The 9820-nt window shown below is 43.9% G+C and overlaps 2 protein-coding genes across 3 annotated transcripts; one reads left to right on the forward strand and one right to left on the reverse strand.

Annotated features, from left to right (window-relative positions):
- Window positions 1–111: 111 nt before the first annotated feature.
- Window positions 112–6449, reverse strand: ndel1b (nudE neurodevelopment protein 1-like 1b). 2 transcript variants are annotated; one of them, XM_079281246.1, is made up of 9 exons: window positions 6399–6449; window positions 4751–4847; window positions 3940–4093; window positions 3066–3214; window positions 2783–2919; window positions 2517–2684; window positions 2347–2438; window positions 2058–2203; window positions 112–1926 (listed from the first exon to the last, which is right to left on the reverse strand). In XM_079281246.1, exons 2-9 carry the CDS (start codon window positions 4834–4836, stop codon window positions 1836–1838), a joined length of 1023 nt encoding a protein of 340 aa, XP_079137372.1. In that variant the 5' UTR covers window positions 4837–4847; window positions 6399–6449; the 3' UTR covers window positions 112–1835. The 2 variants fall into 2 exon arrangements, with proteins under 2 accessions (XP_079137372.1, XP_079137373.1); XM_079281247.1 differs by lacking the exon at window positions 6399–6449 and having other exon boundaries at window positions 4751–4955.
- Window positions 6450–7626: 1177 nt separating this feature from the next.
- LOC306786583 (RING finger protein 222) lies at window positions 7627–8267 on the forward strand (the record flags this gene model as incomplete). The annotated part of the gene is made up of 1 exon (XM_079281396.1): window positions 7627–8267. One exon carries the CDS (start codon window positions 7627–7629, stop codon window positions 8251–8253), a length of 627 nt encoding a protein of 208 aa, XP_079137522.1. The 3' UTR covers window positions 8254–8267.
- Between the last annotated feature and the right edge of the window lie 1553 nt (window positions 8268–9820).

The following is a 9820-nucleotide window of genomic DNA, read 5'->3' on the forward strand; positions in this document are numbered from 1 at the left end:
TAAACTAGATCCTGTTCCACATACTTCAGTACGGTAGGTGGTAGTGCATCTAAAAGTTGGGATTGCAGTCTGCCAAACAACACTAGGAATAAGAGGAAAGCAACACTGAAAAATTGAGAAAATAAGGTTTATGAATAAATGACAAAAAATACACAAGATTTAAACAAACCAGGAGATCCTTCCATAGTTCCTGTGGCCCGTGTAATGGCCCAGTACCTTTTACCCTTTCATGGAGCAAACTCCATCCACTGATGAAAGCCACAACATGGGAGTGAAAGCTTTGGAAAATGTTTGTTCTGTATCACTTTAATTACGAACGACACAATATATATATATACATATATATTTGTAATCTCAATCTTTATTTGCTTAAACAATTTGATATAATACAATGGCTTTAACCATTCATTGTCTGAACATGCCATACAGAATCTGAAATAAATAGAACCTTAATGCCAAATGTCAGTATGTACAAACACGGTAGGCAAAGTTACCGTCCTCACAAGCTATGTACACCGACTGTGGAACACACGTCAGTAACAGGCCCACAATGACATCTCATATTACTAAACAAAAATAATACTCAAGAATTCAAATTTTGCTTTGGTGACACAAAGATCTAGGAAATTGAGAAATATGTGGGCAAAACGGAGTCAGACCAAATTATGACACGTAAAAAGTGAATGCATTGCCAATATCCAGCTAAGAATCAAGTCAAATTAACATTAGGTTCACACAACAAATAATCCGCAAATGTGCTGTATGACACAAATGGACCATAAATTCATAAACCAGCCAAAGTTAACATACAGTCTCAAAAAGAATCCTTCAGTCAGTTGTGTTTTCTATCCTTTTGTGAGTTTTCTAAAGCCAAATGTAGCTATACAACAACTCCATCGTGGATAGTTGCCATTGTATCAGAATGAGGTAAATGAGCCTGTCACAATAGTAAAAAAAAATATCAATATATTAAACATTCAAAAGAAAAATGGCAAAACTGTTCCCTCGAAATGTGAATGGATGTCCACAGAGGAAAACACACGACTGCAGCAGAAACTGTGAGGAGCCGTTTGTTTAAGGTTGAACTCAGAGGACAGGACCAGCTGATATTTCCAACCTCGAACACGGAGACTACTTCCAAATACAGCAAGTAGCCAGCAACAAGAGGAACGACTGCGTCACGGCTACATGGCTTTGAACGATCAACATTCACTTCCGTCATGAACATGGGGTGCAGCTACACCTCTCCAAACCCCACATTACATATGCGAGAAAATAGCAAACAGGAAATATTGCATTTTAAAGCATACCGTGAGATAAATTAATTAACATGAACACATCCCATCTTTTAAATAGAATACATTCTAAAATTGAAAATAGTTAAACTGTGCAATTTTAGTGAAAATACAGGAGGAACAGAAGGTAAGGATGAAGCCGTGGTCTGTTGAGGACCCTTTTGTCAGGGATAGTAGCTTTCATTGAACCATGGAACCAAGAATATATAACCGTGCCACTTCGGCGTTGACGTCTATAGAGCAACGCATTTGCAATGGCATTCATACAAGCACAGTACAGTACGGCTGTAGGCACATGCAAGTACGTGGTAGGAACATATGCACACATGGCTGTGCACCTACTCACAGCGCTGCAAAGTGCATAGTCAAGCCTCTCTTTCCACACATCACATTCAAAAATGCACAATCCCAAACAGGGGGGGGGGGCACACACACACACACCTAGCACACAATGTGATGGTCTTTCAAGTGTCCTCTCGGTTCCCACATTGAGTTGGGTGAATAGGAGTTTCAGTCGAGGTTTGCGTGGTTTGGGACGCCTCACATTCTCAGAGGCAGCATGCCTGGTGGAGACAGGGCTCTGGATGTCGCAATGGCGGTCAGGGAGCTGGGGTCCAATCCATTTACAGTCCTGCAGTCGCCACGTGGACATTTTCAATATTAGCAAACACAGACGGGGCAGAACAAATATGCATAAAACCAGGTGCAACACACTGCATTGCTATAGGAGCAGAACAAAACTTGCTCAAAAAAAAGACTCACGTTTTGTCAAAGTAAGTGGTGTGTAGAGAATGCGAGAACTTTGTGGCATTGCTGTTGATGAGTTTGTCGTCGTCTGTGGAGTAATTCTTTCTTGCTGCCTGGTCTTTGGCAAAGTTCCTGCAGGCGGCGATTTTGGACTCCAAAGCCTGGTCACAAAAACAGGAAGTTGGATCTGTGTTTAGCCGCATCGTCTCTTGTGGTGGAGGACACACTGTTCCGCTGTGCTCTGCAACCCATTCAGGTCATTAATGTAACGATGTCTTGAATTAAAAAAAGGAATGACGCCTACCCCAACTTTCCTCAGGAGATCGCCAACAATATTAAGAGCTGAGATTCTAGCAGAAGGCGTGAGGGATGAGTTGCCACATCCATTGGTCAATGCTGCACAAGGACACAAGCTGGTATTAGAATACATATAATTCCACGTGTGCGTTAAGAGTGAGTTGAATTAATCCTGACCTTTGGGGCTGATGAAGGAGTGCTCTATGCTCTTTCCTACGGGTGTTGCTGGGAGCGATAAAGAGGCCTGGACTGCAGAATCCATCTCGTCGATGTCTAAAGTGGGCGAGCTAGGTGCCGACATCCTGTCCGTAGTCCGCTCACGTACCGCCAGCTCCTGTCTCAGGTCTGCGGAAGAAAGATTTCAATTTATGCAATACTTCTCCACCAAACCATTTTCACAGAGGACGTATCCCGAAAGGGGCAGGATGGATTCTTGTCTTTACCTCGTGCTTCATCTTTCAGCCGCTGCACGGATTCTAAAAGAGACTCCTTCTCGTCCAGCTCACTTTCCAGGAAGGCGTTTCTCTCGATGGCCTGGTTTAAGCGGCCCTCGAAGTCCTCGAGAGACACTATTGTTGCCCTGCACACGAGTCGAGGTTGAAGGGCACAATTGTTAAAATCGCTATGAAATCGACAGCTAGAATTCTCATCTCCTCAGCGCCACCGAAAACATTTCATATCTTGACCAAAATGCACCGGGGGGGGGGGGGGGGGGGCAGTCTTGACCTTTTGGCTCTCTCCAGGTCATCGTTGGCCTGCTCAAGCTCTCGGACGTATTTCTGCAGCTGCTCCTTGATGCTGCGCGTCTGGCCCAAGTCGTCCTCCAGCATAGAAACCTGCTTATAACTCTGGGCGTGCTGATGCTCCAGCTTCTCCTGATAGCGATGGATAGAGTGAAGCAGAGAAAAGAGCCTGGGAGTGAGTGCGTGTGTGACGAGAAACAAGGACATCAAACAGACCTATCGCTCCAGGATATAAAAAAAAAAAAATCACTTTCATTTTGCAGCTTGACTGTATAATTGATATACTAAACAAAAAACAACAGAATCACAAGACAGTGAGTGCGCACACTTTATCTTTACTTTCAAAGAGCCGCTTTGTTTGCACTCCAGTCAGCATGTCTGCATCGTGGTCCCAGAGCATGATTCAGCATCTCTCTGGTTCATCCACAGTTTGTTTTCAGCATTTAGCTGCTGCAATCATGCTCACACGTTAGGCCACGTGAGCGTGATATCACAAAAATGTTTCTGCTCCGTGTTCAGTGGCTACAGAGAGTTCCTGAATGTACAGTAGCAGTAGTCGTTTGATGGACGAGAGCTCACTGAATAAATCTGACCAGCGTTCATGCCTGCAGGGATTAAGAGCGAGACTTGGCCTTTCAGTTTTCTATTTCCTTCCAATCTAATTAAGGAGTGCTGGAGGATTACCTAACAACATGCCTTATTAACACCTAACATACAAATAAGACGCCTGACTTAGTCCTCAGGATCCAACAGAAACCTCTTAAGTAGCCACACATTACTTTATCTGCATCCTGACCCGCCGTTAGAGCCAAATACACAAATAAACCACAAGGTAAGTCACCAGGCCCACTAGTCACCTTGAGGTTGGACACCTCGTTCTTCAGCCTCTCGTTTTCCGTTTGGAGATCTCGAAGGTGGTGTTCAGCCTGGCAAAGCTGCGCCTCCAGCTCAGCTTCCAGCTCCCGGCTCCCTTCCTGGAACTCCTGCAGCTCCTCCTGGGCATCATAGCAGCTGGATGGCACACAGACAGACACACACATAAACAATCATTGTCAACTACCAGCTGCCCCTGTCCACTGTCCACCATTCAGTTCTGTACCGCTGACTGGCCAAATCACTGCACGCAGGAGCTCTAGAAAGCTGACCGGCTTTTGTCTCGTAAGATGAGCCAGGCTCAGGCGCGTTCTAGTAGCTTTACCTCCAACGGACAGAAATAAACCTGCATAAAAAAGCCCGGTCAGATATTTGTCGATTTTTAACCTTCGCCACGCAGGAATCTGTGCACGGCTCATCCACCAATAGGAAAGACAGACGGACCGGGTTCAACAAAGATTACACAACACTCACGAGCACCGCTGCTGCCGACGCCAACATAGACTGTGATGTCCGTTTAAGAAGGCAACGATGTAGTAACTTCCTACTGAGCGAGCCACAGATGTTTGTGGGCACTGCTTTCAAAACAGTCTGGTGCTCGTTTGCCTTATATGGCTGAACATGGATTTCTGTGTCACTTTCAACAGAGACGAGTCCACAAGACTGAATATTCAGCATATTCTCAGCTGCCTTTTATGTAAAAGTCAGCGATTAAAACATTTTAAACAGAGTTGTATATATATATGAAAATTGAGACGTGCACTTTTGATATAAGAAGTAAATCACGTGACCTACCTTTTCTTATATTTGAGGGCTTGGGACTTCCAGTAATCAACTTCCTCATCCTTTGACGTAAATTTGGGAATCATCTCTTTTTCCATGTCAGGGCACCCTGAGGATTAAAAGAGACACACTTGTTACTCTCACAGCAGTTTCATTTGACCATGAAAGTACACACGAAAGCGCTGGTGAGGTTAAAAGAAGAACAAGCGTCGAGCAGTGAAAAGATAAAACGAGCAGGTGACTCAAAACACGGCACAACACTTTCACTACACGTCTCCTTTGGCATGTCGGATCACGCCCTCTTATCTCAGCGCTGAACAAACCAGATCAAGATTAAAACATTCCCCTCGCTCCTCAAGAAGAGAACAGATCTCCCTGTACTCAAAAGTGACTAACAAAGGCAGGGCGGTCACGTCATCCTGTGGTATCTGGGTCATTACATCCTCAGTTACTCACGAATCACCGGCCAATATCCTCGGATTATTTAGAAGCCGAGTTATGATAAACTGAACTAAACTCGAGTGGCCATCGAGACACACTCAGTAGAAGTGTGGCCCCTTTATTAAACCTCATTAAATGAATGAGTGGAATAAGCCGCCTGTTGTAGAACCGGTTCTAAAGTTCTTCCATCCTGTTTGCAGAAATAACACTTCACTAAAACGGTTGTTCCTCTTTTCTGGTGAGCTAATGAGCTTCAGGAAATGATTCAACACATCTGGAACGACCCGTGGTGTGTGTGTGTGTTGAACACAGCTCCCATTGCTGTGGCTTCAGGAACATTCATAATCCGAACAAGAGATCTTCAGCCTCATCTGCCTTTTCAAACATTCCTCACTTTGACCCCCTGGATTCATGCGTTTGTTGTTAACAACACCAGGTCAGGCAGCAGGAGGTGGTGACATCTGGAAGCTACTGTACAGACAGCGGAAGGAAGCGGAGAGAAAGTTTCCTTTCCCACATTCGTGTCTCTACATCTTCTTTTGTTGCCGATGACTGTGGTGCTTACTAAAGAAGAGTTGCTGACACTCATGTAGTCACATTTTTGTTTTATAACGGGGCCTGTGAGAGGGGGTGAGTCAAATGCCTCTTTGTAGTCCTGCTGGTTTGCTCTCATGTGAATAATAACCAGACCTACAGCTCTGCAGGGTGTGGTGGTAGAGCTCCTCTGACCTGGCCCCCATGTGATCCATTTTAAAGAACATGTAAAAAATGTTAGAGGTTCAAAACAGTCATACTGTTGATCATCAAGTGATCAACAGAAGGAGGCTTTACTACAAAAATGACAATTGACACGTATCACACACCATTTCCAGGAAATACACACATTTTACGCAAATAAAAGCAGTCCCCCGTTAAATGTCTCCGACCGGCGGAAGCTTGTCATTTCGGTCTGTTAGCTAATAAACAGCACCATCAAAACAGACGATGATCGACAGTGTGCTGTGCTTCATGCTGTTCCAAGAGCACACGGGATTCCACATGACAAAAACAAAGTGAAATTGAATATCATATGAAGCAACAATCAAAGCGATTATTCGCCTTTTTAAATCGAGCTCGAGCTGTTCTCTCGGCAACGTTGATTACACAGAAAGCAGCAGCTGAACACGACAGCTGGACTCACACATTAAAGACGGTGTATTTGTAAAGTTAAACTCAGTACCTGCTCATGTCAAATCGGCGTCCAGCTATCTTCTGTTTCAGGGGGGCGGGGGAGGGGGGGGGGGGGTCGCCTTCCAGCCGGTGTCACATCCAACAACACACACACACACAGCACACGCCTCTCTCCTGCCTCGAATGATGTTTAGGAAATTGCCAACGCGTCTCCCGGAACCGCCGTGTGACGCCCGACAGACGCGCGTGCTGACGTAAAACCACGTTGACGTCAGATCTGGTATAGAAATATATGTACTAGAATCAGCCGCACCTCCTTTTTGAGTGCAAGACAGTGACCACAAGGTGGCGCGTGCTTGCCAGAGACCGCCACACAGGGACAGGGACGAAGAAGACAAACCAGGCTTCCTTGATATTATTTTACTTTTCTATTGTTTATGGACAATATTAGAGCTACATGTGCCCTTCATTTCTCAGTTGTATTACACAAATGCATGTTTTGTCTGTCATCATTATTATTACTTACATTTTTGATCGTCTAGTAGTTTCTTTTTTTTCTGTTACACTTGCATATTTCATACTATATATGAGCTATCAATAGAATACAATATAATATAATTGATCATTACCCTCATTTGAGAAACTTATGGAAAATACTGGGGGGAAAAAAGGCGAATAAAAGGCCTACATTATTTATCTGATGCATTTGAAATTGGGGTAAGTCAAAAAAACAACATTTCTTTGTGAGTTTAGTGAAGTTGTTGATATTTTGAGTTGGGCAAACTAAGTAACAGTAATTTCATTAGACTTACATTTGAGTTGGCCTATAGCCTATATGTGAAAAGGCACAACAACAACAACAACAAAAAGTTCAACCAACTGTCTTAAAGTCGGTATATTAATTACACAAATATTGATTAATTAAATGGAGTCAAATTGATGTTTAATAACTTACATTAAGTCATTATTGTAATTGAAAAGTGATCACCAATTGGTCAGATGTGCTAGTTTTGCTAATATTTCAGGAATGTCAGTGTAGCATATAGTGCTGTAGAACATAACACATGAACCAGCTTGGCCACATGAACTGACAGTAATGCCGCAGGGAAACCAATCAGTGGAGTCACTGGCAGCCAGAGGTGGCTGGCCCTGTTTTACAAGGCGCAGCTCTCGCCTCCACCCTCAGCAAGAGATAGTCATGCGCTCAGGCAATTCACGCTACATTTACGCAGGAATCGACTTTTAACCTCCTGCTGCAGTGGTTGGTTTTTCCTTCAATGGCATTGTATAAGGAAGACAGCCAGGAGGACACGCGAGAGTGTCCAGTGTGCTATGAGTGTCTGTCGGGCACGGAGAGGACCCTGAGCTGCGGACACGTATTCTGCCACGACTGTCTGGTCAAAACGCTGGTCAGCATCAACAGCAATGGAAACATCAGAGACACGATTGTTTGCCCCATCTGCCGACATCTTACATTCATCAAGAAACAACAGGAAGCGCCCGTGGCCGTAACAACGGACAAGGATCCAGGTGAAGGGCAGACCCTCGAGGTACCTCTCCCTCCACCTCCGAGACAGGTCCAGCGCGCGCGGGGCGACTCCGGGGACACTTTACCGGGAGAAGTTAACTGGATTGCTCGCTGCTTTAAGGGAGTGTCTGATCGATTGTGTCGACAGAGGGTGATCAGCCCCACCCATACCGCATCTCAGATCTTTATCATAAGCGCTCAAGGGCGACCCATGGCCGAATACGATGCGCTCAGCGTTGTGATGACTGTGGTTCAACCCCGGCGCAGGCGAAGGCGAAGGATTTGCACAACTGCGCGATGCCTGCTCGTTTTACTGTCAGCATTTACGATACTGGCACTAGTGACTGCTACTTTACCCTGGATTTTGCTGGCATAGCCCTGTGATATGAGTGTCTGGATTATTAAGGGCCATTAGGGCACGATGAACTGAAGTTGTTTTTACTAAAAACAATTATCTTATGCATTTCAGGAAATTATAAATACACTGAACATGTACAATTCCGTTAATGTGGTAATACTTTGGTTTGCAACACGCTTTTAAGATGTTGTCTTTTCCTTTCGCCTGAAGGGAAAGTCAAGGAGTTTATAAGCATGCCCATGTCCTTTATGTGCATTACCAAGCAACAGTCTGAGGTAAAGTAAAGGCTAAAGCCTGGACAGCTAACTCTTTCTCGCATTCCTGTCTGTGACATGTTCTACCTGTTTTACGGGAAGCTCTCATGCAGGAAATTGTAACAATTTCAAAGCACATCCAAAAGTTTGTAAATCCAAGAGGAGTGGACATTTTGACATGATCATTTCAACAACAATCAAAAAAAGGGGGTTGGCTGAAAGAAATGCAGTAAAACATCGTATAACTCTGCTTGTTGAAGCAACTGAAGTCATTGTTCTGTTACTCTGTTGTTGGACACACTGTTTCTAAGCAGCAGAAAGAAAATGTATACTTCAGAGCTAACATCTTTCCCACCTTCAGGATTATTTTTGAGTGTCTGCATATATGTCCTCAAAATAAAAAAAGATGGGTCACAGCAAGACATAAGCTTGGTTTATTGATGGAGCAAAGTGTAATAGTGAAGACCTTGTTACATGTTGAAAGACTTCCACCACTCCTTACAGTAGATGAAGACATTTAAAAAAAATATCACGCAATTTCTATTTGAAGCATTCACTTTACACATGCTGATCAAGTGGGAAAACGCAACCTGGAGGGAGTCAGAGGTTTTGTTCGACCCCAGTAACACCCCGATCATACAGCGTGCGACTGCCTCGCCTTGTATGAGTGTAAACAGAGCCGCCTTTAAAACGTTCAGGTAGAAATAATTGATGCATGGCAGCCTGAAGGAGAGATATAGCAGCAGAGATGAGCTGCCTGGCTGTAAGGAGATACACTGCTGGACTGTGGCATTAAATTACCGCCTGTAAAACTAAAATGTCTTGGAAAGTCGAATCATTTTTTCAAACGAATATATCTCACAATCCACAAAAGACTAGTTGTCAGTATCGTCACCATCCTGATAAACATGTACACCTATAGTTTCCTCCAATGTAATCCCTCAGCCATCCTGCTGGGCCAGTCCTACAGGTTACACACCTGCAGAGGCCTCTGTTTTTCAGTCTTACCCAGTTTCTCAGTGGGTGAGAGGACAATCGTTATTTATTTAATTTGATGAATCTAACTTTTTTTGTTGATGATATTGGGTTTCATGTCAGTGGATATATCCAAATGAACTGTAAAAAGTTGTAAATGCGTAAAAAAAAGACACCAATTTCAAGGCAAAGAGCGATTTCTCAAAGAACCAGCTGTTAGGTTTCTGCTCACTCTGATGAATACATTCCTGTGGCAGAATTAATCCCCATGTGGTGGTGGAAGAAGCATTCAGATCCTTAAATATTCAATTACGAGTCAAAGTTCTGCATTTAAAAAATCCTATATAGAAGCATAA

The sequence above is a fragment of the Melanostigma gelatinosum genome (assembly GCF_949748355.1).
Source record: "Melanostigma gelatinosum genome assembly, chromosome: 13".
Taxonomy (NCBI): domain Eukaryota; kingdom Metazoa; phylum Chordata; class Actinopteri; order Perciformes; family Zoarcidae; genus Melanostigma; species Melanostigma gelatinosum.